Source organism: Hippoglossus stenolepis, chromosome 4 (genome assembly GCF_022539355.2).
Source record: "Hippoglossus stenolepis isolate QCI-W04-F060 chromosome 4, HSTE1.2, whole genome shotgun sequence".
Classification (NCBI taxonomy): Eukaryota; Metazoa; Chordata; class Actinopteri; order Pleuronectiformes; family Pleuronectidae; genus Hippoglossus; species Hippoglossus stenolepis.
This window is the reverse complement of record NC_061486.1, coordinates 10646033-10673961: the sequence shown is the minus strand read 5'-3', so window position 1 is coordinate 10673961 and position 27929 is coordinate 10646033. Positions and strand designations below refer to the sequence as shown.

The following is a 27929-nucleotide window of genomic DNA, read 5'->3' as shown; positions in this document are numbered from 1 at the left end:
GAATCTGTACTTGCAAACTTCTGGCGTGAAATTAAAATATCTCTCCTCCTCCTTCCAGCGGACTCCACGGGCACCCACTCCCTGTACACCACCTACCAGGGCTATGAGGTCATGTTCCACGTGTCCACCATGCTGCCGTATATGCCCAACAACCCACAGCAGGTAAGAGCTTATGAGCACCCTGACCTAGATACAGCAGCGTCACCTGGGGCTGCGTGCTGCGTGCTGCGCTGCAGGTCAAACACGGGCGTGTACCGCTAAAAAAGGAAACCCACGACGACCCTTTGTCTCCCAAAGCCTTTCAAACTCTGTATGTGGTTGTTAGTTAAAGCCTCTTCCCCAGCAAGGATTTGTGAAGTGGTAACTCGTGACCTTTGTCGTCTTCTTCGTTTGGTTGTCTCTTTTCTCTTTTTATAGTCTTTATCCTCTGTGCCTTGGCTCCTGTGTCCTCTCCTACTCACTGGCACTTTCTTTTGCCCTCTCATTCTTTAACGGGATCAGAGCTGGGTGGGGTTCTGTAGTGAGTCGTTCCTTTATGTTCTCCCTCTTCTTTTTTTTTCCTGCCTTCCTCCACACTCTCCTGGGTGTTGTGTGTTTGCAGTGTGGGCTGTGTGCAAGTGACCTGTGTGTAAGATTTTGCGTGTAGGTATTTTTAATAGTTTGCATACGTGTTTTGCGTGAGAGGCTCACTTGGATGATACACATGTGCTCAGACACGAGCCAGAGCTGTGGGTGCTTAGGTTTAGTGTGTTCGCACAACGTGTCTGCTCATCACTGTAAAACAGGAGAAGTAATTTTTTCTTCCTCAAACAATTCAAAATATCCTGAATTAATCTTATCAACTGGAAAACTTTACTTTCATACTACAATACACACAGCAGTGTATTGCTTGTTAGTGAAAAACTGCTATTTTCATTACATCTTGGTAAATGTCTTGGTAAAAGAGAGTAAACAAAAGAATCGAGAAAAGTGCATTTGGACATTTATCATCAGAATCAACTTTTATATAATTTTGTATAATTTTATAAATGGCGCATTAACTGCAGCAGCAAAGACGGTCACTTGCTCAGATGAACCTCTAGGTGGCAGCATCTGACATTAAACCCAAGCTACAGTGCAGGAACAGAGCATCTGTGGCAAAGTAGAAATATAGATTGTATGAGCAATGATGAAATTTACAGTAAATTACTATTTTGGTGTATTTAGTATATTACTAAAATACAAAATAGTCACGGTGTTGATAAAAGTTCCAAATTATAAATTAAACCAAACGTCTTGGCCTCAAATGGTTAATTCTAACAATCATAGCTCATGTATGCGTACAACTCCCTCAGGCACAGTTATCAGACTTTTCCGATCTGCAGCCTGAGTACGTGTGAAGGATGCTCCTGTGGCTCCATGCTGGAGAATCTGTGTATCTGTGGCCAAACAGTGGGCTGGATTACATAATTGGTACTTTCACACTTCCCTCTGCAGATGAAGAGAGGATTGGCAAGCGCTGCGGCACAAACACAGGCTGGACTGTGAGCCATGTTTCCTACATGAACAGAGAGACGGACAAACCAGCACACGCACAGACACAAATAGCCCACACACAATCCAAAAAACAAATTACATAAGGAGCTGCTGTTTGGTGTCTAGTGTAGTGAGCCTCTCAATCCCGTGTTTCGGTTGTCAGACTTTTTATCATTTAATGAGTCATTAGAGTCAGTGCCAATTATGTTTGATAATTTTATTAATTTTGTCCTTGCCCTCCTCTCCCCTCCCCTCCTCTCCCTCTCCTCTACTCCTCAGCTCCTAAGAAAGAGGCACATAGGGAACGACATCGTCACCATAATCTTTCAGGAGCCAGGAGCGTTACCATTTACGCCTCAGAATATCCGTTCACACTTCCAGCACGTCTTCGTTATTGTGCGTGTGCACAACCCCTGCTCTGAAAACACCTGTTACAGGTAAATGATACAGAGATATCTACAAAGATCGAACAGAACAAGCGCATGTCCATATGATAAAAGAAAATGTTGTGTCACACTGTGAATCGTCTCTCTCTTCACTTGTCTTTCAGTGTTGCTGTGACTAGGATGAAGGATGTGCCCCCGTTTGGCCCATCCATTCCCAACAGTGTCACCTTCCGTGACCCAGAAACCTTCCGTAACTTCCTTCTAGCTAAAGTTATCAATGCAGAGAATGCAGCACACAAGTCGGAGAAGTTCCACACCATGGCGACAAGAACGCGGCAGGAGTACCTGCGTGACCTGGCTGAGAACTATGTCAGCAGCACACCGCTCGACTCAGCTGGGAAACTTAACAACCTTATCTCACTTGCATCTAAAAAACGTGAGCGGTCGAAGCCGAGAGAAGGAGCCGAGCTGGGAGCCGCAGGGGCCGTGGCCTGGAGGGCCCAGGCCCAGGACTTTAGCGGAGGTGCGACGGAGCTGCCCTGTGCCATGGGTTTGTCGGCTGAATACGTCCTCCTGACAGACTGTTCCACCAAAGAGGTGGTGTTTAACTGTTTCTGTGCGGACGTGATCGGCTGGACGCCGGAGCGTCTGTCACTAAAGATCTTCTATGGCAGAGGAGACCACATCGCTGTGCAGGTACCAGAGGGCTGTGCGCAGGACATCAGGGAAATGGTGCAGAGGTTAAAGGTGAGCGTTCAGAGCTTGTTCCCAGTTCAAGTTTAGAAGATGGCGACTGTCAGACCAGAGATGAGGATCTCTGTGGGTTTGAGGCGCAAAGCTTGTGTTGTATGTGGGCACATAAAGTTGGAGCTTAAAAGTGCTCTGTATAGTTTTCTTATGAAAAACAAAGTTAGGTTTACATTATGGTCGCATTTATGCAGTTTTATGCCTCAGTGCCTGTGACGGCCAATAGCAGGCATTATGTTTTTGTATTGTCTGTCCATCCCATTCCTGTGAAAACAGTATCTCAAGAGCATGTTGAGGGAATTTCTTTTGGACTCGCAGATGAACTGATTCGATTTTGGAGGCTACTGCCGCTAACTGGCAGTGGATTTGCAGCTTTGCTCACACACATGCATATACCTGTTTATGATTGTGTACAGTGCAAACAAAGTGGGCAGCCACTTGTGTAATCATTGCCCTATAGAGCTACAGTGATCAAAACCTCTACAGAGATCCTTTAGAAGTCGGAGATCAAGACCCATATTCTAGTCCCACAGAGCAAACGTTTGTCTTCAGTTCACTTTAAGGCCTTAATGACACGTTGTCAGGTCACTGTGATTAATAGTATGTGATTATTTCAGCTTTATCTTGAAACTCGTTGGAATTGTTTTCATTTCAAGGCTGTGTAAAATCTGAGCTCTGTTTTATCTGCTTTGAAGTCCTGAGCTCGGGGGATTTCCACTGTCGGTATTGTTTTTCATTCCCTGAGAGCTTTTCTAAGACTGTAAACTCAAAGACTGGGGGAAAACAACATCAACGCCGCAGTGACGACAATTACATGAAGAATGTGGTTCCTTTTGAGAACAATGTTTTTAGCTACTAATCTTAAAAACTATATTTCAGTTATATTAAATAAGCATCATATAATAAACAGGTACTCTCTGCAACCATGTAACTCACTTTCACAATGAAGCTGTTCATTCGCCTGCTGATGAACATCATTTCATATTGTGACAGTCCCTGAAAATTGTGTTGAATTTAATGCTGGGAAAAGGAGATTTCCTGGACTCCAGTGAGCTTTGAGTTAATCCAACAGAAAACAAAATATTAAAAAGGTATTTAATCTCCCTGAAAATGTCAAATACATACAGACCGATAAACACAAAGAGCTGGTTGATATAGTTTCAGGTGATGTTGCTGCTTTCAGACAGTGCTATCATGTAGCTTTTGTTTTTAAGATACCTATAGACTATTTTTATCACAAATATAATATGATAACTAGATTCATACTGTAAATGTATAACATTTTTCCTCTTTTTGTCCAGTCGTTGACAGTTGGATGTGAAACGGTGGATATGACTCTGAGAAGAAACGGACTGGGACAACTGGGCTTCCATGTTCGCTTGGACGGCACTGTGGCGGAGGTACCTTCAGACGACCATCTGTCACACCAGATCTCATTCTGAAATACTTGTTTGTGAGGAATCTTGGCCGGACATGACTTGCGTGTTTGAAGACTTTGTTTGTGGTTTTGTTCCTGCAGGTGGAGGAATACGGCTTTGCCTGGCAGGCGGGACTGAGGCAGGGCAGTCGGTTGGTGGAGATCTGCAAGGTGGCCGCAGTGACGCTGACTCACGAACAGATGATCGACCTGCTCAGGACATCGGTCACCGTCAAAGTGGTTATCATCCCGCCGTACGAAGAGGGGGGACCTCGCAGGTGCGTTCACGTCTGAATTTGAGACATGAACTCCAGAAAATGTCCAGACAATTGGGTTGGGACATTTTCCAGAGTTTGTCTTTCACTTATAAAGAACACAGCAGGACATTGTGCGGGTCACACACACGTTCCTAACAACAGGAACATCAGGCGATGGGTGGTGCCTGGTTTGCTGCTGAAATCACATGTTTTTGTTTCCATCTAATTGCGACCGGCATCAGCCATTATCACCAATAGCTCTTTAATCTTGTTGTATTTCCAAGTTGACATCTTCGTGGATGTCTGCCACATGTGTGGCACCTTCATCCTGAGCTATTTGTATTCCTTCTGTTTTGGTTTGTCGTGTTGGAAACGTCATCAACACACCCACTCACATACAACCCCTCTGGAAATTCTCAGGAAAATGTCCGGAGTTCAATGCACATCTGAAAGCACCTTTATATTTCCTCTAACCTAAACTGATGCCAGTCGAATGTTGGGAAAGTGGCTGACAGCAGAGGTAGGGTGCTGAGCGTTAGCGAGCAGTAGTGCAAGGACAAGAGCGAGCAAGAGTGAGAACAGGACGCTCTTCACTCAAACACACAAAAGCACGGGTGAGATAGTGGCCAGACTCCAATGTTCTGAGAGGATTTTGTGTGGGAGTGTGTGAAAAGAGGAAGCGAGCAAATGGAGAGAAAGAACGAGAAGTGTGGTTCAAGAGGATATCGGCAAAACGAAGCGCAGAGACTAAAAAGAATGAAGCATTTGTTCAATGGGAGTTGACAAAATGTGCCGTACTTTAGTCGATTTTTCGTCTAGATTTCTCGTCATGTCGTCTTGTTTCCTCTCCTCCCACAGTCTATTTCTTTCCCTTGCTGTCACAGTTTTTCCAACCTTTCATCTGCTCATAAGGCCTCAACATAGAAAGAATAACGAGGCCTTATGAGACTCTGATGTGGTGTTGGAGAACAGTCACAGAGGTGAAGAAATAACCAGTGTGTGTGTGTGTGTGTGTGTGTGTGTGTGTGTGTGTGTGTGTGTGTGTGTGTGTGTGTGTGTGTGTGTGTGTGTGTGTGTGTGTGTGTGTGTGTGTGTGTGTGTGTGTGTGTGTGTGTGTGACGGAGAACCGGGGCTCCTAAATACAGTGATCGTGGCTGTGTGATCGCATAGTGGTTCGATTCCTTTAATGTCGGAGGCAGCTTAATTGCACTCAGTTAAATCCCTCTGACACACAAACACACACACACACACTGCCGTGGCATTGGAGCAGCTGATAATTAGAGTCTTGCATTTCACCCCCCCTTCTCTCTATGTGCCAGGCAAGCAGATTGCATGAGATTAAGGCCTGGAATCTGCAGAAGGGAAAAAGAGAGAGCGAGAGAGAGAGAGAGAGACCACAAAAAATAAATAAATAAATAAATGAGTGGAAGTGATTAATTAAAAATGCATGCCCTATGCGAATGAAAAGAGCAGAAGAGAGGGAGGGTTAGAGAGAGAGAGAGAGAGAGAGAGAGAGAGAGAGAGAGAGAGAGAGAGAGAGAGAGAACGGCAGGGTTGAGTGTATTGAGTTGAGCGCACTGTGAGGACGACGTGTCTCAACACTACAGAGTAAGAGAAGTGGGTGGGGGAGAGAGAGAGAGAGAGAGAGAGAGAAAGGGGAGTTGTAAGTATCCTTCCTTGCCGTTCTCGCTCGGCTGTGCAATGCAAGATAGAAGGATACAGTGAAGAAGATGTGATGATGATGACCATGTGAGTGTGTGTAAGAGTGTGTGTGTGTTGGGGAGCCCCAGCTGTGTGACCTCAGCAAGTGTGATGGACGAAACACTGCAAGTCATCAGATGTAGACTCTGCTCACTCTAAGGTTTGTTCTCTGTGTGTGTGTGTGTGTGTGTGTGTGTGTGTGTGTGTGTGTGTGTGTGTGTGTGTGTGTGTGTGTGTGTGTGTGTGTGTGTGTGTGTGTGTGTGTGTGCGGTCAGAGCGTGTACTACTATTATGTAACAGGGTGGATATTTATTGAGTGTGTAGTATTTCCTGATTGATTACAATGTCCTGAACATGTGTTGTGTTCCTGTGCATTAATTAATATTTCTAAAGAGAGTGTGACTGTCACACACACTGTTATTTGTAATCAGCTGGGTAAATGTGTGTGGGGGTCGGGGTGTGGTATGTGGTGGGGGTGTATCCTTGTTTTGTTTACATCCCTCAAGTGTTGCTAAGAGCTGAATTGATTAAATGATTAAACAATCGACAGAAAAATAATCTGCAACTATAAAATCGATTAATCGTTTCCGTCATCAAGCAAAAATTATTGAATAAATGCTAAATATTTGCATTTCTTCTTTTCTTTGTCATTTATAGTATCACACATAATTGCAAACTGAATTTTTAAAAAAAATACTTTTAGTTAGGTTTGAAGACATCCTCGTCAGCTCAGCGAAATTTGTTGAGGTGTCAGAATTAGATTATAATCTACATAATATTTCAGGATATATAGTGTTTGTTTCTCTTTAAGCAATTTTTTTTTATCCCTTATCCCTACCTTGTCTCACCTCTCTGTAAATTTGTCTTTGACACCATTTTTCTGCCCTCACCTCTTCCTCCCTCTCCATCTCGGCTTTTATCTCATCTTAAATACATCAGCTGTGCATATTTAATGCCTCCTGCTCTGCTGTACCAGGCTGTGTGAATAAAATAATGATGATCTGTAGAAGATCTGGTGGAGCGAGGATACTACGAGATGGAGAACATCTTCAGCTGATGGTTGTGTTTGTGTCCTGAGCTGGTAAATAAAGATGACCACCCCTCCAGCTGGGAGCTCTGGCAGTAATTTCATAATTGATGAGAATAAATGGCAGCTTATCTTCATCCGAGGGCTGTTTTCCACTAATAATTATTTATTTTTTAACTCTGACAGAAAGCTTAAATGCTACGAGTCCGTTTTATTTTGAATTAACAACTTTTGTTTAATACTGGTTTTCGATTTTTGGAGAAAAAACACTTGATCGGAGCTTGAGTTTTAATTGCAGTGACTGTGACCTTGTGCAGGGTTTTATGAATCTTCTGCTTATACTCAGACCTTGAGTGAGAATCTCTTTGAAGAGATTAGCTATCACGTTGCGTGTGCATACACACACACACACTTGACCTCGGTCTCACAGCAGGGAAGATGGAGTCCTGACGTGCCAATAATCAGTTTCCTCTTCCCCCTCTCTCCCACTGTCAGTGTCAAGGGAGCTCATTAGTGGGCTCTGTTACCTGTCTGCTGTGTGTCTGAGCATCCACTCAGTGTGTTATGAGAGGATGATCATGTGGAGTCTTTCTGAGGAAATGTATTGAGCAGCTTTTACCCACTGAAGCCACAGTTCTGGTTGAGCAGCGGCTGCTTCTCATCATTGCTTTTCACTGACCCACAGCCCAGGATCAGACAATATGGATAAAGACAAAATGGCAGTTTGGGAGTCATGCTTTGGATTCTCTTGTTGTGCTGAATGTCTGTTTTGCTCTGTGTCTCTTCAGGGGCTGCACAGAGGAGTACGAGATGAAGACCATGGAGCAGAAGTCAGAACCTGAGCCTCTGGCTGCAGGATACCGACCCTCCCCTCGTCCGACGTGGCGATGGGACAGCCCACCTATCCCTTCGGGGCTCCACAGTACCTCGAACCCGCAGCGCTGGGCCCCCATGGGCCACCCACCGCCTCCACTGCCCCGCACACACAAGACCCTGATGCCTGTTCCTTACAGAGAGCCGCAGCACCTCAACTCCAAGAGGTGAGAATTAGTATTAGTAAAGATAAGGATAAGTTTTAAAGTGCATCATACATAAACAAAAGAACATGATACTGCTATGTAATGATGATAATTTGATTTATCAATAATTTGACAGGGTGTAATCTTCAGTATGTGATCCATCTTCATATATTCACACAAATGTCCTGTAGCTCGCGGTGTTTTTACCCTTGTGATTCTCAGTTGCTACCAACACTGGTGTCACAGTGCCCACTCCCAAAGTTAATACCCACAATCAGATCCTGACACGTTCTAACATGATAAATGCTATATGCTAAATTTGGATAAACGGTTTCTAGTGATTCAGTGACAGCCTCACTCCTCATGCCCTTCTTCTGTGGTGTTTGTTTTTCTCCTGGTTAACCGCCACCCTCTGTGTCCTCCAGGCCAGTGAGCTACCCAGAGAACCACTACACTCTGTCCCCTGCAGGAGGCGACAGAGTCCTGACCTACAGAAACCCCTCCGCCAGCTTCTCCTCGCCCTCCTCAGGCCTGATCGGCCTCTCCACAATGGGGCCACCTGGAATCACACCAGGCCCATTCGTGCGCTACAAACATTCACCCGACAGGTGTGTTTGCGTGGTGTTTTGTCCTCTGAGCTCTGCTCCATCACTCCTTCTGATCCTGATTGAACATGAGCGGTGTTACTCATAACAACTGTTTACTGTGCTCGAGGCGGATTGCATTGGTTCAGAAGAGTGGCTGAAAAATGTTGCATATTCAGGTCTGCAGTTAGATGTGTAAGAACTCACTGTCTCCATGAGGATGGATCTGTTGTGTGGGCGGCTCTTCCTCACAGTGTGGAGGCTGATAACATCTCGTCTAACCAGAGGAACATGTTTTATACAACCCCCACTCAAACTGTAGATTTTCAAGTTTGATTATATGTTTGTGTGATGTGCTTTTGGATAATCTATGGTATGAACAACGATATTAGTATGAATGTGTTCATTAACCACATAACCTCCCTCTTTATGTGACATGTCAACATAGATATGGAGCAGGACAGCGCCCCCTGCTGCCCTATGAGCCCCACCTCATCGTGGACATCAACTCCAGTGGGGAGTCTTCCTCAGGCTTCACCAGTCAGGAGAGCACCATGGAGCGCTGCAAAACAGGTTTCATCACCCTTTTTTTTTTTAACTACAGGCCCCATGTTATTATATTTAATTTGAAACGAGTTCTGTATTTGCTACATTACTTTAAAACAGCTATAATCAATATTTTGTATATTAACAAGAGGAATTATCTCTACAATCAAATTTCTCTAAGTGTTTTTCAGTTCATGGTTTTGGCCACTAGACCGTTGTGATTCCCACACATAGTGTCGTTTATAAGCTTCAGCGCCAGATGTTTCCCTCAGGAGTTGGTGAAGAGCAAAAATTGTTGTTAACAAATTCATCAGTTATACAGAAACATAACATAAACACACAATTGTCTTACTATGAATGTTAGTCCAATATTCACCTTTTTCCTCTGTTTTTGGTCTCTACCAGCTCCTGAGGGAAATGTATGTGTTCACCATCTCATTGCTGCGTCTGTTTGATATTTAATGCTGAGCAGGTTGTGTACAGTGGATTTTAGAGCTTTGTCGTAAACAGCTGCAAACAAAAACAAACACAATGAGACAGTGAGAGTAAACATAACAGTAAAGCTGGGGTCCAGATAGTTAACCAATGAGCTGAAACTCACCATAAAGCCTCTGTAAAGCCAAACAGCTACAAATTCAGGTGATAATTCGGTGTAGGTTCATCTCTAAGAGCGACCCACATTGTTTTAAATGTCAAACTCCTTTAAGAGGGACAGAAACATGATCTCAAATAAGTTTGAATGATGCTACGTTAATATGTGACAAGTCTGACTAAATTTTATATTAACGAGACTTTTGTCTCTAACTACACACTGGTTTCTTGTGTGTATCAGACAGTAGAGCAAAGATGACTCAATGTGATTGAGTGTGTTGGTGTGTGGGGGGAGGTCAGTGTTTAAATGTGATATAAGTATTTAATCCTCTTTGCCAACCATGGGGGTTCAATGTTATTTGCTTTAATCCTGTGTCTGGGTGGGTTTTCTGCCTAGAACCCCTCTGGCATGTTCCGGTGTCAGTGTCTCGGGGACCAGGTGGTGGAGCCGGGCAGAGGAGAATCACCAGACAGGACATCCCAGGGAAAGACTCTCCAAACAGACACTCGAAGGTGAGACTTGTCTTCACCTTGTCTCCTTTGTTCATCTGTCACCTTCTCTGCCTCGTTATTTCCCCGTCTGACTTTGGTCCTCGTATCCTCTGCAGGGCGAGACTCAATACTCCAGTCACTCCAGCAGCAACACTCTGTCCAGTAACGCCTCCAGCAGCCACAGCGACGAGCGCTGGTTCGACGGAGGACCTGGAGGCGAGCGAGGAGGAGGCGGGGGATGCCTTGGCGACCTGGCAGACCCCGACCCTGACCTTCTCAACAAGGGAGGGTCCAACGACAGCGGGATCGACGCCTCGACCCACTACGGCAACAACCGCCACGGAAACGTGCCCAACAACCAGCTCCTCAAGCCCATGCACTGCTCCACGGCTTACGGCGGCATCCAGGAGCTCTCTGTGGGAAGGAGCAGCGGCGGGGGAGAAGCAAGGAGACGAGAGTCTTCACCCATCAGCGCGGCTGAAGCCAATAAAGGGTACCGGACGAGGACATTCCCACCTCCTGGCTCCAGTGCTGAGAAGATGGATGCTTTCAAACCCAGGTAAGAGACCAACTTACTGATGAGATGCATCTTTGATGGCATTTTTTATGAAGCGACATCCACCTCCATAAAAGAGACGGCAGATTGATCCCAGATATGTGATGCTTTTTTAATCTTTCACTTTAATGCAGTTTAGCTTAATGGAGAAGGGTTGTTCTTGGTGGTGACAAGTTTTTTGAGGCTTTAAGCGAATGAGCCACCAAGCAGCAGCTATGTATCAGCAGCAGATCACCATGGTAAAACTATGATGCATGAAAATGCATCTTAAAGGAACATGGAGGATTACAGCAGCCTAATCCTCATGAAACATACAGGTCATCATGTGATCGCCTCTGCTTGTGGACTTGTCACTGCCAACACACATCATAAACGCATACAGAGTCATTCATCACACACACACACACACACACACACACACACGCACACGCACACGCACTCACACTCACACTCACACTCAGGCTTCCTTCCACCTCTCTGTGTTGGATTAATGCAGTTTTTCTAAACCCAGAGTGCCACTGACTCTGATGCTGCAGTCTTTGTCTGGGATGTGTCGGACCATCAGTGTACAACATGATGCAGATATGAAGGCTGTAACTTAACAGACAGGTTTTTGTGACTTGATCCTGCAAAAGGGTAAAAAGTAAAATTTTTATTTGAGGGAAAAAATGACCATAATGTTGGTTTGTTATTCCTGTGATCTAAATCTATTTTCAATTAAGTTAATGCACCTTGCATCATGGTGCATCGTGCGCCATCTGTGACAGGCTGTTAAGACAAATATTATTTTTCTCATGTAAACAGGGTTGGACAAGCAGATCCAATGACAAATATGGAAACTCATTGCACTCAGATATAACCAGAAAATAGCCAGTAAAGGAAACTAAAGTGATGTTACAATATATATATTTTGTTGTAAAACTTACTGTGGGCACCATTATTAGAATTTATTTATTCATTTTTAGTAGGCTTTTCTTTTCTCCTTCATTTGTCTCTTTCACCTCTGAAACCAAACCTACTGTTAGCAGGTGAAACAGTTAGCTTCCTGTTTGACTATGCTGTTGATCATTTTGATGCATTTATCACATACATGCGTCTGTGTGTCCATCCTCTCAGGGCCTACACGCCGCAGGGCTACAAGACTCCGACAGCGGAAAAGGCGCGGCATGTCCGAGCCGCTACCACGACACCCACCTCCGCTCAGCTGAGCTCCATCCCTCTGTCCAGCTCTGCCCCCAAAGCCTTATACGGGAAGAGCCGACCAAACGCCTGGCAGAACGAAGACAGCAGCCCATCGCCCGCAAACACGACTGCGGCGTCCAGCTCCGACAGCAGCAACAGCAAGAAGTAAGAGAGATGGAGAGTTTAACACCAGCTCTGATATAGTGCTGCACTCTCTGCACAGAAACACTATCTCCATCCACTTAGTGGGGTTTGGTTTTTGAGTACCTGGGTTAACCGAGCTGACATCGACTTTAAACTGTCTCAGCCATCTTAAGTTGGAAGAACAGGCTGACAGTTTGACAAGTTGTGAAAATCCATATGTATATATGTGATCTGTTGGGGGAGTCATGACCAGAGGATTGAAACCATTGTCAAACAAAATGGCGCTCAGTTCAATGCAGGTTCAGATAAATAAGTAAACATGATTGTCCTCAGCTGTAAAAGGGCTGGAGATGTAAATCGATTCTGTCGATATGAGGAGACGCACAAAAACAACAAGACAAAGAACATACATACTATAATTTGTGATATTCATGCTCATGTTTTGTGGCTCCAGGCAGGTGGACACAAATTCAAAGAACGTGTTTGGACAACCTCGACTCCGAGCATCCCTGAGGGACCTGCGCTCTCCACGGCGGACGTACAAGAGCACCATCGAGGACGACCTCAAGAAACTGATCATCATGGACAACCCGGGAGAGATGCCCCAGAGAGATCCAGTGAGGAAGACCCTGACGCTTGTGCACTTCAGACTTCAGTTGTAACTTCATGAACGTGCACAGCTCTGATCTCTGTGGTTTTTCTCCCCAGTCTCCCAGACGAACTTTGCAGCGCACGTTTTCAGACGAGTCACTGTGCAGCGGCCGCAGAGATGCCAGCTTTGCCAACTCTGAGAACCAGACGACTCCGACTGACGTGCTGTTCACCTGCACTCTGCCAACACGCAGGCACGTCGTCACCTCCAACCACCTGCAGAGCAAGAAGGGTCAGTTTATAATGGCTGTTGTCAGGTTGGTTTTAGGCTGGTGGTAAAAACTTCCCCGCCACCACAGCTATGTTGAGTTCACCAGCTGCCTAATGGTAGTTTAAAAGCAGTCTGGTTATGATTGTGATGTACAAGGTATTCGTTTCCCTTTTAAGCCTTGTAGATGCTCTTGTTTCCTGCGGAGGTTTGTTTACTAACTGCAGCTCTTTTCCTCATCTGTCCCCAGTGCCTCTGTCTGCGTCTGAACTGTCTCTCACTGAGGTCAGGGACAAAGTTCCCCCCCTGAGGAGGCTCGATCCTGGGCTGATGCCTCTCCCTGACACTGCCTGTGGACTTGAGTGGTCCAGCCTGGTCATTGCTGCAAAAGCCTTCGAAGGTGAGGAAGGAGACACTTCAGGATTACAGTTGTTCAACTTAAGACTCAGGCTACATCCATACTAATACATTTTCATATTAAAATGGCATTTTACAACTAAAACAATATCCGTCCACACAATTGTTTCAGCTCCATATCAGTAATACTCCATACTAACACACCTGAAAACTCACATCATGTGACCATTCATGTTCATTGGGAATGTGCTTGCCGGTATAAACAGGAAGCAGATTGTCTACACTGCAGCTGGTTGCTTGGTTACAGAAAATCTACAAACGATGGTGAAAATTAATTTTGTCGGAGCGATGATGAGGTGGAACTCTTTCTGCATTCACCGCTGGTAGTCGTGTCGTGATAGATAAGAACCAATCATGAAAGGAATGCAGGGGACGGTGCTGTGCAGGTTTGGATGTGATTAAATTAGCTGAAAGTCTTTATATTTACACACATCACAACAGCCATCATATTAAAGTATGCATATAAACCACTAGTCAGTTAAATGCTAGAGAAATCTAAATTACACAAAAGTATAACCACTTTGTTGTAGTGATGAATTTGCAAGATTTAAAAAGTATTAAATCCTAAACCTCCTGGTGGTTATGAGATGTATTGTCTGGATGTTTGGGGTCAACTGGTTTCACTGTGTCTCTGTCACACGACACTCCTGGGAAAGAAAGAACGCTGTCCCTTGTGTCCTCTGCTTCCACAGAGACAAACACTTTAATCCACCACCCGTCCCGCTGCTGTGTTCAGGTGCAACTGTGTCTCGTATCTCCAGGGACACTTTGGTAAAAAGACTCATTAATGCAGCTTATTTAAAGTAGGATCATGTGTCTCTATTGCAGCACAAAAAGCGGTTTCCCTCTTCTCACTGACTGAGCCGCAGGTCGGAAGTCCTGACATGAGACCAGTCATAAGTCCTGTTCAGTTCCAAACTCCTCAGACGCCACGGACCACACCGACCTTCAGCAGGTACGTGACAAACATCAAACGAGCTCTACTTTCTCTTAGTAAGTGCAGCTACACAACTTGAGAAATTCAACCCCACATAATACTCATGGCTTTGTTTTATCTCCAGCCGATTGTTTACTTAGTCACTACTGCCACCCTGTGGTAGGTTGCTGAGGTAGCAGCATATACTCCCCTGTGTATTCTCACAGAGTTTGAGTTTGAGTGTTTACAGAGAGGGAGTTTATTCCATCAGGGAGCAGCAAGAGGAAGAACCTTTTATATTTTGTTTATTTAACAATTATACACTATGATAAATCCACACACACACACCCCCAAAATCAGCAAACCCTACCTTCCTGTGCAAACCCTACCTTCCTGTATCACCTACATCTGTGTGTGTGTGTGTGTGTGTGTTTTCACAGTGACGAGGCCCCCGCTGAGTTGTCTGGTCGGCTCTACAACCTGGAGGTCATGTTGAAACAGCTGAATAACGACCTGGAGAGAGTGAGAACCTTATTCTTTTTTATTCAGGAGGATTTTTACCCAGGACTTGATATTAATGTTACATGCACACACATTAAACTTCATTAACTATGTCACACCGTATTAAATAATCTTCTTTTGACGAGTGTGTTCAAACCACTCAAGATGAAGTCCTCTTAATCTCCACCATGGGACTTGGACCAAAATACAAGTCAAATATGATTTTAGGTATTTCTTATCATACTGATGTTCTGATTCTTTGGTTTGAATTAGTTATTTGATGCTATAAAAACAGGATGAAACATCATGATTGACAGCTGAAACTGAATTGTCACTGGTCAAATGCATGTATCAGCAGAACCTTGATGCTGCAGCTCCACAGCACAATCACAAGCATAAAATGCTGGTACCCTTAGGATAGGATATATTAGCTTTAACAGGAGGAATTAGAGACGCATAATCCATCTATATACAATCCCCTTAATAACTTAATGTTTAGTAATTTAGTATTTAGCATACAATCGTCATAAGTAAATATTTCCCCAACTGTCAAACTACTCCTTCAATAACAGTGATAAAACATTCCAGTCGCACTGAACTGAGCAATCGTCATTTCTTTTCTCCGCTCCTCATTCGTTTTCCTCTTGTCCACCACCAGGAGAAGAAGGATAAAGTCGTCCTGATGGCAGAGATGGCCAACCTGAGAGAGAACAACCAGCGTTTGCAGGAGGAGAGTGTGACAGCCAGCGAGCAGCTGCGCAAGTTCAACAAGATTTTCACCAACCCCAACAGCACAGGAAGTGACCACGAGGCTCACTCCTTAACGCACGACGCTGACTCAAAGAGGGAGTGATCAACAGCTGCAGAAGAAGAAGAAGAAGAAGAAGAAGAAGAAGAAGAAGAAGAAGAAGAAGAAGAAGAAGAAGAAGAGTGTGATTCAGGCCTGAGGGAGGGCAAGTGTGAGAGGAGTATTCTTTCAGGAGGCGGAGGTCAGTTACCTCACTCAGCTTCCACTGGACTGCCTTAAACCAGAGAGAGTCCGAAAAAGACTATTTTTGAAACGCTACACTCCCGGAAAGTCTCGCCGAGCAGAGACCCTCCCTCCCTTTTCTCTGAGCCTGTTTATTTTTATAAACTGAAGTCAAAGTCTTATATACTTTCTATATATGTATAAATATACTGAGTCTGCTACTATGCCGGAGGAGTGATGAGGAGAGGAGAACCTAACTGTTTTTGAGAACACTACATCACCTGGAGAGGCCTAATACTGTTCCTGCAGCGAAATCCGCCAAAAAAAAAAAAAGACTCATTACAGACTGCATCTCCCAGAATGCACTAGTAGTAATGGAAGCTCTACAGACATGGTACTGTAGATAGATGCCTGTGTGGTACAATTCTCTTGTATCAATATTATCTATATTTTACTGATATTGCATAACGGTTGTACTAAAGAGGTGTGTGTGTATGTGTGTGCGTGAGAGAGAGAGAGAGAGAGAGCAACTGATGGTACAGTGAATATTCTGAAGCATTACTGCACATCAATGTTTGTGCTGAAGTCTTGATTTGTTTTATTACCCTTCAGTGTGTGTGTGTGTGTGTGTGTGTGTGTGTGTGATGGTCTGTTAAAGAACAACTGATTAATGAACAAACAAGTTTACTGTAAAATGAAACTTGTGGGCCACAGAATTCTTCTTTCCTCCGTTTACGTGGACGAACCGTGGCCCACACATGTGAAACAAGCCGTCAGAGAGTCGAGTGAGTGTGATTGGTCGATGTCAGAAACTCAGTGACACCCACACCATATCTCTGATGAAGTGCGTTGTTCAGAATCTCCAGTAGTGCCGTATCATCTCAGATCTCAACGTACTGGATGATTCTTTTAACCCCAGAACCTTTAGCTGAGACTTTAAGACTTTTTTCTCTTGTTTAAAACAATACACTTATTTTCTGTCTTGCAGATAAAAAAAGATTGATGCCACTATCACTTTAGTCAGGCCTGGTTGCCTGGCAACTGGTGTTACACAGAATTATGTGATTTAAGCAACTTTTTTAACGTAATATTTTATTGTATACTTGGTTTTAAATAGCTGTGACCAATCATGGCATCCTCACTGTATTTATAAAAACAAACAAGATGTTAATTGGCGAGCTTTAGAAATGCTTATTGGTGGATTTTGTTCAATCTTATAATGCTTAAATATCAGTATAATAAATTATAGAAATGTTAAATGTGTTCGCAAACAAAAACAATCATTCTTTTCATTAAGTTATGCTGTGGGATACAAATTGAGCCCCATCTTATAGCCTGTATTTGTTTACATTTTGGACTTTGCTGTTGTTAGTTCCTGTTCATGCTGTGAACAAAACAAATACATTACTTTGATGTAGAAAACTCAAAAACGTGATGAAGCTCTCGACTCTTTGCTGTATTTTCTAAGAAGGTTATTGGATGTTTACCCTCAGTATCCTCGGAAAGTCCCGTTGAAAACATGTGTATCGTGTCTGCATGTTGAAATTTGACTGAGTTATAACAAACTAATTGTGTTGACAAAAAGGGGCAAAACTTAATAACCAAACAAGGTAGTGGACAAACATGAGTGGCATCAATCGTGAAACTTAAGAAAACGAATAAGTGTATTTCTCATAACGTCTAAACTCTTCCTGTAACTGCGTCTCTGTGTGTGTGTGTGTGTGTGTGTGTGTGTGTGTGTGTGTGTGTGTGTGTGTGTGTGTGTGTGTGTGTGTGTGTGTGTGTGTGTGTGTGTGTGTGTGTGTGTGTGTGCTCATCAGAATGAAGCGACGTTACCAGTCATGTGTGTTGATAGAAAAACATTTACTGTACATGAAAGTTCACTGGACAACACTGACGCTCCTTCATATCAGAACCTGTGTGTGTGTGAGTGAGAGGATTCGTCCACGTGTTCTGAACACAAGACACTTATTTATACAGCGAGCTGGCTTAAGGATATTGTCTACTATATCTATTTTTCATACAGAACTGTGTGTGTGTGAGTGGATGCTGGTACTGAATGGACGACACATCCCTGCAGAGGAAGATTCTTCCCGTCTCACTTCATTAATTGACTGATGAAACTGTTCTGAACTCTCAGCCCAGATGAGCAGTAACATTTTTTCCTCCCTGGTCTGACTGGATCTGTTTGTTTTGAACTTTCCAACTCGCTCAGGTTTCTCAATATGCTGTTAACAATGACGCTACACCATCAGTGAGGGGCGGGTGATGTACTGTGAGACTATCAGAGATTTTCCCTTTAATATTTCTGGGTGTATTGGTTCATTGTAGGTAAATCGAGGTTGTAATTCATTTGCTGGATTCGTTTAAAACAGATAAAACAGTTTCTCAACAGATTTCACAACATGTTTATTATGTCAATATCAAAAAATGGCATATGCAGTGATAAAGGATTTATATCTGTTTACCCCCCCACTCTCTCTCAAAATACTTTTCTTTCACTGACACAAAAGAGAGGCAGTTGACTGTAAGAGAGGTTATGTTTTCATATGTTTGTTTGTCTGTTGGTTAGCAGCATAAAACAAAAACTACTGTGTGGATAACCATGAAACTTGGTGGAACAATGTGGCATGGGTCCAGATCAGGGGGCAGTATCCACTTTCTTTGACATTGTGAGACGGGGCCTTTTTCAACATTGCCGTTGATTTCTCCGAGAATCATTTGCGAATATTGATGAAAACGATTCAGACTTATTTAGGGGATAGACATCGATCAGTGTTTGTGAGATCCACATACAAATTTGGATCAAGTGGATTTAAACGGTTTCATAGGGCGTGGAGCCTTTTCCAGTTGCTGTATATTAACAAATAGGACTTAAAACCTGTAACTGTCACCAAAGTGTAGCTGAGGAATCTAATGTGGCTTCAGCTTTAAGGCTTGTTTGCATTTGAGGGGACACGAGGTGTGAGCTCTATGGAGGCTCGTTCTGGTTTTCTCCTGCCTCTCTTCAGCTCTTAAAACTAACAAAAGCCGACCTCTGCAAAGGCCGACTGTCTCTTTGAGTTCAATCAACCTGCATCAAATTCCAAACACTCGTAGAGTCCCATGAAAATACCAGATTGTTCAGAAATTCACGAAAATATCAAAAACAATAGTGAAATAAATCCCTATTCACTCCTGGATCCACCAGCCTCTATCAAATCCTCTCCAACAGGTTAATGGATTTTTCTTTGGCCCAACTCCCACCAAGTTTCAATAGGATCAGTTCAGTAGTTTTTGCATAATCCTGCAAACAGGTTACAAACGAAAAAACAAGATACTGCTTCAGTGTCACCAGCTTGTCATCCTGCTGCGACCAGCTTCAAGTCGAGAGGTTTTCATCTGAGTAACTTTGAGACCAGTAACATTTATACATGAACCTCCTTTACCAGTCTGCCATTAACAATCTCAGTCTCTCATGTGGCTCCTCGGAAAACTAGTTCCAGGTTTGACGTTGTTGCTGAGGTTCAATTCAGTGACACACTCCTCCTCCTTCTCTCACGCAGCTTCGCAGGTGTCGCTGTGATTTTAGTCTTAATCTTTACTTTGCTTATGTAAAAGGGGCAAGGTTTCTTTTTTATACATATATATATATACATTTTGTTCATGTTCTGTATAATTTTAAGCTATTTATAGCATACACAACACACCCTGTTGAACAAATCAATAATGCATTATTAAGGTTAATGGTTAATATTGTATAACTACGTTTGTTTTTAGATGTTAAATATTTTGATAATTTATTTTTTAACACGTTGGCCACTGTCAGACGATAGTGAACACGAGAGGGTACTGTGTGTGTGTTTTATTTTGACGTTTTACTTCTGATTCCTGTACAAAGTTGATTTGTATGATTCTTCCGGGGTTTTTTTCTGACGTCATCTTTTCTTTGTGCGTCTCTCGTGTGGCGGCAGCACGCGACGCACAGACAAAACCTTTGTTTTCTTTGGGTTGTAATAATGACTTGTACATTTAAAAGTGTAAATTATGTTTTCATTATTTTATAAAAAATATATTAAAAACAACGATCAGATCATTTGTTGGTTCGTTCTTTGAAATGTAAAAGTATTTTTTCCTCTTAAGTTCAATAAGTCGTAAACTATGGCTGCAATTCAGTGTTTTAAATTTTTTGTATAAATGCACTACAGAGCTCAATGTAGAAACGTCTTAATTTCTGACCAAAAGTTCAAAACAAGTTTATTCTGTTTTAGAACAAAACAGCAAATCTTCAAATTTTGAAGTTGAAACCAGTGTGTTACATGTCTTAACTGATTTAGTTTATCAGCGGATTTAAAATTAGAGAATTGCATTTCAAGAATAAACTGTAAATGTCAAACTAAAGAGTTTACTGAATTTTGCACTGGAAGAATTTTTTTAATATCAAACCAAGAGCACATGACTAAACGCCTCTTATAGAATTGGTAAAATCTTTTCTAGCAGAATAAAACCTAAGATATTTGCCACTTGGTCTTGATTACAGCAGTTTCAGACTGTTCACATCTCCATTGAGTGTTGTGACAGACTCTTACTTTTAGTTCATGTGAAAGCACAAACAATTGGTGGGTGAAATTAAGATCAGCCTGAGAACCTGCATTTTGAATAAAGTTTAGTTTCCCTAGTGCACACAAACAATGAAACATCTTACATATGAAGCTTAAAATTTTTATTACAAAGTTATTTGATTTCCAACATAAAATAAAGTTTGCGTTAAGTACTTGTAGTTTTCCATTGACATCCGTGAGTAAACGAGACACGTCATTAAATTCATTCTATACATTTAAACAAGCTCCCACAGTGAACCAGAGAAGGATTCATTAAAAAATGCTTTGTTTATTTGTGAATCTTTGTGAGTGAAGCACCGAAACAAACATCCCGTTCATCACCCAAAAGATTCAGCATCAAGTCAGAGCAGGCAAACACAGGGAGTTTCAGCAGATACGGAGAGAAACGAGTGGAGAGAGGAAACGTTTAGGATCCACACATGAGGCAATCGTCTTTGTTCTCCAGAGAACAAACCATGGCTGCCGTGTTTCGCTCTTTGAGCTCCTTCTCCGAGACTTTGGCCGGCTGAGCCTCGTTCAGCTTCTCCTTGTTCAGGGTGAACTGGATGGGGTTGGCGGCGGGCTTCGTCCTCAGGTAGTACATCCCTGTCTTCAGACCCTGTGGAGAGAGGGAGGACACAGGTTAACGTGCTGCACCTTGGTTTTTCAACAATTTATTATATTTCCACGACAAACTAAAGTCTGAAGGGTTGTTGCTCTTTTGTCCCCCTTTTCTGATTTGTCCTGCAGATGTCACTCACTTGTTTCCAGCCGAAGAAGTGCATGCTGGTCAGTTTGCCGTAGTTTGGCTCAGCGATGTGGATGTTCATGGACTGGCTCTGGTCGATGTAGGCGCCGCGGTCGGCAGCCATCTTCAGTACCGTCTTCTGGGAGATCTCCCACACGGTTTTATAAAGCTGCTTCAGATCATCTGGAATCTCATTAATTTCCTGTTGACAAAAAAAAACATCAGATTTTAGTGTTCAGTCACATCATTGGTCAGTAAAAAAAAGTAATCATGATGCTCATCTTCTTAATAGATTAATCTACCAATGTTTATTTTGTGGTGTTTACTTTAGTATGAATCTGACAAATGTAGCCATAACAAAAAGATTAACTCAGCATCTTGAAGAGCCGACTTTGATTTATTACCTGAATGGATCCGTTGTGACCGATCAGCTGGTTTTTCATCTCCTCGCTCCACAGCCCTCTCTCCGTCAGGTCTTTGAGCAGATGAGGGTTGACGATCTGAAACTCTCCGGACAGGACCCTGCGGGTGTAGATGTTGCTGGTGTAGGCCTCGATGGACTCGTTGTTGCCCAGGATCTGGGCGGTGGAGGCCGTGGGCATCGGGGCCAGCAGCAGGCTGTTCCTCACGCCGTGCTTGGCGATCTTCTCCTTCAGCAGCTTCCAGTCACACAGGTCGGTGGGCGTCTTCTCCCACATGTCGTACTGGAGGATGCCCTTGCTGACAGGGGAGCCTTCGTACGTGTCGTAGGGGCCCAACTCGGCAGCCAGCTCGCAGCTCGCCTCCAGGGCGGCGTAGTAGATGGTCTCAAAGATCTGGATGTTCAGCAGCTGAGCCTCTGGGCTTTCAAAGGGGTAACGCATCAGGATGAAGGCGTCGGCCAAGCCCTGGACGCCGATTCCGATCGGCCTGTGGCGCTTGTTGGACTGATCAGCCTCAGGCACTGGGTAGAAGTTAATCTCTATGATCTTGTTCAGGTTCTTCACGATAACTTTGGTCACAGACTCCAGTTTCTTGAAGTCAAAAGTCCGCTCGGGGGTGACGTACATGTTGAGAGCGATGGAGGCCAGATTACAGACAGCGACCTCATCGCCACTGGAGTATTCGACGATTTCGGTGCAGAGGTTGCTGCATTTGATGGTGCCCAGATTCTGCTGGTTGCTCTTCTTGTTGCAGGCGTCTTTGTACAGCATGTACGGTGTACCCGACTCCGTCTGGGACTCGATGATGGCGTGCCACACCTGCTGAGCCTTCACAACACGCTTGACCCGACCCTCCTTCTCATATTGGGTGTAGAGCTTCTCAAACTCCTCCCCCCAGCACTCGTCCAGCCCGGGGGACTCGCTGGGACACATCAGAGACCAGTCCTGGTTGCTCTCCACTCTCTTCATGAACAAGTCGGGGATCCACAAGCCGTAGAAAAGATCTCTGGCTCTTTGCTCCTCCTTCCCCGTGTTCTTCTTCAGCTCTAGGAAGTCAAACACGTCAAAGTGCCAAGGCTCCAGGTACATGGCGAAGGCACCGGGTCGCTTGTTGCCGCCCTGGTCGACATAACGTGCTGTGTTGTTGTAGACTCTCAGCATGGGGACCAGCCCGTTTGAGTTGCCGTTGGTGCCAGCGATGTAGCTCCCCGTTGATCTGATGCAGCTGACTGCCACGCCGATTCCTCCCGCTGACTTGGAGATGAGGGCACACTGCTTCAGCGTGTCATAGATGCCCTCGATGCTGTCGTCCTTCATGGTGAGCAGGAAGCAGCTGGACAGCTGAGGCCTGTTGGTTCCTGCGTTGAACAGCGTAGGAGACGCGTGGGTGAACCACTTCTCTGAGAGCAGGTTGTAGGTCTCGATGGCGGCGTCGATATCTGTTTTGTGGATGCCAACAGACACTCTCATGAGCATGTGCTGCGGCCGCTCGGACACTTTGCCGTTGATCTTCAGCAGGTAGGAGCGCTCCAGAGTCTTGAAGCCAAAGAAGTTGTAGGAGAAATCTCTGTCGAAAATGATGGCCGAGTTGAGGCGGTCTTTGTTGTCGAGAACGATGTCGAGGGTCTCCTTGGAGATCATAGGGGAGTGGAGTCTATTCAGAGGGTTGACGTAGCTGTACAGGTCCTCCATCACCTCACTGAACACTTTCTTCGTCTCCTTGTGCAGGTTAGAGACGGCGATCCGTGCGGCAAGGATGGCGTAGTCTGGGTGTTTGGTTGTGAGTGTGGCGGCGATCTCCGCAGCCAGAGTGTCGAGCTCCACGGTGGTGACGCCACTGTACAGACCCTGGATCACCTTCATCGTGATCTGAGTCGGGTCCACGAACTCAGAGTTCAGTCCGTAGCAGAGCTTCTGGATACGAGAGGTGATTTTATCGAACATGATGCGCTCTTGGCGTCCATCTGAAAAACAAACCAAAACAACCATAAAAATCCCGACTGATGTTTTTAGAGATGTTCAATATCAGGAAATGCCAGGTTTGGCATCAATGAGTAAACAAATCTACGTACTGATCGGAATAAGATAAAACCGGAAAGAAAAAAAAATAATCTTTGCAGCTCCAAAACTTGCAAGTACAGTTACAAAAAATTATTTCCGGTTGTGTAGCGTTAGCCAGAACTCAAATGTCAGCAATTTATCTATGTACAGCTGTTAATACACTTTATCAAATTGTTTTCCTTGTTTATTAAATGCACTGGTATCAGACATGCAAAATACAGGTATGAGAATTATACTGGAAGAGGAAAACAAAAATATTGGATCATCTCCAGTAACAATAAAACTGTCTGACAAACTTCTATGACTCATAATCAAATCCACAGTGATTCTGTCAAACAGGATGGACCACATTTATCACGTGATTGCAAATGTGATTAATTTAATGGTGCATTTGGTACAAATGCAAATGTTTCACAATAAAAGCCATTTTATGAAATGAACGATTTACGACTATTTGAACACTTCACGGTTTAAGATATGAAACTGTCACAGGGAGAGTTGAATTTGCATTAACACCGCGATGCAGTGACTTCAACGGGACAATCAGGAGAGGATCCACCTGAGGCATAATAAGTAGAATACGATCAATTACACTGATTAAATAAATAGGAGGGGATGAGAAATAAAGACCCACCTCATTTACAGGCCTGCCTTTATAAACGTGCTGTTATTTTACAATCAGGAGGTAAATAAAGCGTCGGATCGTTAGAGGAACTAATGTTATTCCGCCATCACCTCACTGCGATCCACAGAGACACTGAAGCTTATAACTTAAGTTTTTGGCGCCAACCGTGACAAAGGCTAAACATGGCTGAGTCCCTAAACAATCATTTAAATAAACTGGAGCAGGTGGACTGAGATATCACATCGTACTGTGTTCATGTCAACGTGTACGCGGGTCAGCTGACTCCCACACAGACTCTCAGTTTGTGCAGTTTGATGTAAAACCTGATCTGATCTCTGTACGTCACATTGAACACACAGTTAGCAGTGGAGCTAACAGAGGCCTGTTTCCCTCCGGCTCCATAACATCCACCCTCAGCGACTCACCTCGCTTAATGACGTGCATCTTGATACGGCGTGGTCTCTACTCGTCTCCCCTGGGAAAACTGCAGCTTCTCCGGCAGCGCGTTCAGCCTGTGGTCGGTGTCACGGTGCTCGGCTGGAGGTGACGTCCACTCAGACTCTGTGTGGAACCTGCGAACTGCTCCTGAAACTCCCGCTAACGTCGCTTTTGTACGGAAAACGACAGCGGTGACGGTGGAGGTTCGCACGCTGCTTTGGCCAATCAGCAGCGAGAAACCGCGGGCCCTTCCTGTGTGAGGACCAATCAGAATAGTTTTAGATACCAGCTTCCGTTTCCTGTCTTTGAATCTGGCGGGACAGAAAAGTAGGTCATTTTCTTCTTTTGTTATTAATGCCAAACGATTTAGAAATGACTGTGTACTTATATTTCTGTGTATTTTCATGTAATACCCCTATGTTTTTATATAGTTATATAGTGTTGTTTAAGATATATTGTTTATAACTAAATTTGATTTCAATAGTACATAAAATAATCTACTTTATGTTGGCTCATTAAAAATAAACTATAAATGAGAGAAAACATAATGTAAATTGCAGAGGGTATGTTTTAATAAATAAGCTGACTGTATTATGTAAGCACTTTATTCACAGATGTAAATATTTAAAATTCAAGCCCAATACCAACGGATGGAAGAATGAACTAAAGATATTTGCTGAATTTCCTCAATGTACTTCTTTCTTTACTGGACTTGTTTATGCTCATTGTGTTTCACTACTGTATCAACACTGATGTCAACTTTAATACGTCATATTTGGTTAAAGGTTTGTATTTGTAACAAGTATTTTCAATTTAAAAATATATATATATATAAAAGACCAACTTCTGATAGGATCGTGTTATTTCCTGTCAAGCGCGGACATGTCTTTTGCGCGAGTTCACTGATATCTACTGCGCATGTGCTGGTGGAGGACGGAGGTCCGCCATCTTGTCTGCAGGTTGGACTTGCGGACATCGGGACAGAGGAAGAAAGGCGGAAAAACACAAGAGAACACAAGCGGTGAGATACAGAGTCTGAAGAATATTTAATAAAGTCTTAGGAACTTTGTTTGGCTTTGATTATATGTTATATATATCTAACTTAGGGTGTGATATGGACACACTAAAATTGCCCAGTGAGTCCAACCAGTCCGCTGATGTTACCATGTCAGTGTCCTAGTTACAGGCATGTATCTGTAATCACTTCTTAAAAATATCTAGTTAAACCAGTTTAATGTTGACAACAAAATGTTTAAATTCCGTTACATGAGCTCGCTGTGGCAGCAGAGGATGACAACATGGCCTTCGCCCAGCAGCCCCCTGTGGTTTATCCTGATCTCCACCACCACTAACCATTGTAGGACCTGACTCAGTTCCTGTCAGGAGAACCAGCTCATGATGTAGAACGTGTGTGTTACTGTTTAAATTTCAGTTTAAAATAATCTACAATGACTTGAACGGTTTTCCAGATGCACCCGTCTATAATCAAGGGTGGAGGACAGTTGCAGAGCACCTCCCCCCACAGCTGGGCACAGTTTGGTTGTCCTCTGTGCCCCAAGTTCAGCACCACACAGGGAGAGACATTACGGAGACACCTGGGGGCCCACGTACAGAATGCAGTGCATCTCCAAGGTGGGTTGATGAGAAGCGTCTGCTGTAAAATGACACTTGCACATGTGTTATGTTGAGTAGCACTACTCTGTCCGTTTGCATTTACTCTGGATTGTAGGGCAACAATCTGAAATATGGGGTCAGTAGATTCCCTTTGGCAAGTTTTTTTTCAGGAGCGAGGCTTTTTTGTAATTTAAAGGTCCAGTGTGTAAGATTTAGGTGAAAGGGATCAATTGGCAGAAATTGAATATAAAATATTCCTAGTGAGGTTTTCACTAATGTTTTTTTTCAATAATTGTGTATATATTGTATATATTTACATCAGGAGCGGGTCATCAGCACCAAATTCTACACCCTGAAACTTTAATTTTACTTGGTAAACTGGTAACCATTGTTGGAGTTGAGAAAATTCATATTTGTATTGTGTATGTTCGCTCTAAAAAGTATATGTTTGTGTTTTTTGAGGTGTAAAGTCACACATTTATGTTGGAATACTCTTTCTCTGCAGACACTATCATTTGCAGATGCAACTTGTCGTGCAGAGACACGGGTCATTACCACTGTCCAAACTGCGCAAAAACAATCGTGCGCAAAAGAGATATCACGTCACACGTGACTGGATGTCAGAGACCATGTGATAAAGTGCCACCGCCATGTGAAACAATCTCCTCTCAGTCAGCTGACGTCAGCCAATCTGCACCTTCATCATCATTGGTCTTCACTCCCTGTGCTTCCCAAGAGAAGTCCGCAAACTCTCCAGGATGCACATCTTCAAAACCTGACTCGGAGCCTAACTCTCCCCTATCTGCTCCAGAGGATTCAATCACAAATGAAGACCACTGTTACACACTTTCTCCCAAAGCTTCGCTCCTGTCCCCTTCTGTTTCACCACAGTCTTCTCCACCACCCTCAGCCTCACCCCTAAAGGCCTCTGAGTTGGATTTATCACCCAGGGACGAAGTCAGTGCTGCTGCTACTGCTGCTACTGCTGCACGCTCTGAAACAACAGAGCTGACATGTTTTCGTGTGGCAAATTTGAAATCAGTGAAGTGTCCTCACTGCTCCATTGTTCTTTACAAAAAAAATCTGTCAGTACACATACAAAGGAAGCATGCAATGCTAAAGGACATCACAGGTTCATCTCACCTGGAATATGTTGATAGAAATTGTAGCACAGGGACACCGGTACCAAGCAGAGGTCACCTGAGCCGGGGGGAGTCAGTTGTTATCATCTTATTAAAAAAAATAAACAAATGACTGAATAAATAACACTGAGTTCTCGTGGTGTTTGTTCATGACGGCAGGCTGAAGGTGGGTGAGGGGGCAGTGTAATGCTGATCAGAAGCTTTATTGCTTGTGAGAAATATTTACTCTTGTGCTGGAGGGTTTGAGTGGTGGAAAATGGGAGGAAGAGAAAATGTACTGGGGGCGTCTTGGTGTTTTATTGGATTATCGTTGAAACATTGAACATATATAGAACATTCCTATATATAAATATACATGAATATAAATGGAATGGTACAATGTGGGAAAGCCAAACAAGACACTTCTTTATGGTCTAAAATCAGAAGATACACTAGGGGGAGTTGGGGTGTTTTATTGGATTATTATTAAAAT

The 27929-nt window shown here is 43.7% G+C and overlaps 3 protein-coding genes across 4 annotated transcripts in view; 2 read left to right on the top strand and 1 right to left on the bottom strand.

Moving 5' to 3' along the window:
• sipa1l3 (signal-induced proliferation-associated 1 like 3) overlaps nucleotides 1-19902 on the top strand; it is a 69443-nt gene extending 49541 nt beyond the window's left edge. For both annotated transcript variants that reach the window (XM_035154842.2, XM_035154843.2), the window contains 17 exons: nucleotides 59-162; nucleotides 1795-1952; nucleotides 2066-2648; nucleotides 3950-4048; nucleotides 4168-4343; nucleotides 7839-8090; nucleotides 8495-8677; nucleotides 9102-9226; nucleotides 10188-10303; nucleotides 10399-10841; nucleotides 11955-12185; nucleotides 12619-12781; nucleotides 12873-13047; nucleotides 13274-13423; nucleotides 14269-14395; nucleotides 14797-14878; nucleotides 15516-19902. In XM_035154842.2, coding sequence (XP_035010733.2) covers nucleotides 59-162; nucleotides 1795-1952; nucleotides 2066-2648; nucleotides 3950-4048; nucleotides 4168-4343; nucleotides 7839-8090; nucleotides 8495-8677; nucleotides 9102-9226; nucleotides 10188-10303; nucleotides 10399-10841; nucleotides 11955-12185; nucleotides 12619-12781; nucleotides 12873-13047; nucleotides 13274-13423; nucleotides 14269-14395; nucleotides 14797-14878; nucleotides 15516-15710 — 3362 coding nt within the window. In that variant the 3' untranslated portion in view covers nucleotides 15711-19902. The remainder of the gene's footprint in view (nucleotides 1-58; nucleotides 163-1794; nucleotides 1953-2065; nucleotides 2649-3949; nucleotides 4049-4167; nucleotides 4344-7838; nucleotides 8091-8494; nucleotides 8678-9101; nucleotides 9227-10187; nucleotides 10304-10398; nucleotides 10842-11954; nucleotides 12186-12618; nucleotides 12782-12872; nucleotides 13048-13273; nucleotides 13424-14268; nucleotides 14396-14796; nucleotides 14879-15515) is intronic.
• Nucleotides 19903-20514: 612 nt separating this feature from the next.
• Nucleotides 20515-24895, bottom strand: LOC118106369 (ribonucleoside-diphosphate reductase large subunit). Its single transcript, XM_035154848.2, has 4 exons — nucleotides 24689-24895; nucleotides 21560-23541; nucleotides 21169-21357; nucleotides 20515-21026 (listed from the first exon to the last, which is right to left on the bottom strand). Exons 1-4 carry the CDS (start codon nucleotides 24705-24707, stop codon nucleotides 20835-20837), a joined length of 2382 nt encoding a protein of 793 aa, XP_035010739.1. The 5' UTR covers nucleotides 24708-24895; the 3' UTR covers nucleotides 20515-20834.
• A 111-nt stretch (nucleotides 24896-25006) lies between these two features.
• LOC118106371 lies at nucleotides 25007-27581 on the top strand. Its single transcript, XM_035154853.2, has 4 exons — nucleotides 25007-25028; nucleotides 25634-25722; nucleotides 26171-26333; nucleotides 26821-27581. The coding sequence occupies exons 3-4, from the start codon at nucleotides 26171-26173 to the stop codon at nucleotides 27567-27569; spliced, it is 912 nt and encodes a 303-aa protein (XP_035010744.2). The 5' UTR covers nucleotides 25007-25028; nucleotides 25634-25722; the 3' UTR covers nucleotides 27570-27581.
• The last annotated feature ends 348 nt before the right edge of the window (nucleotides 27582-27929 follow it).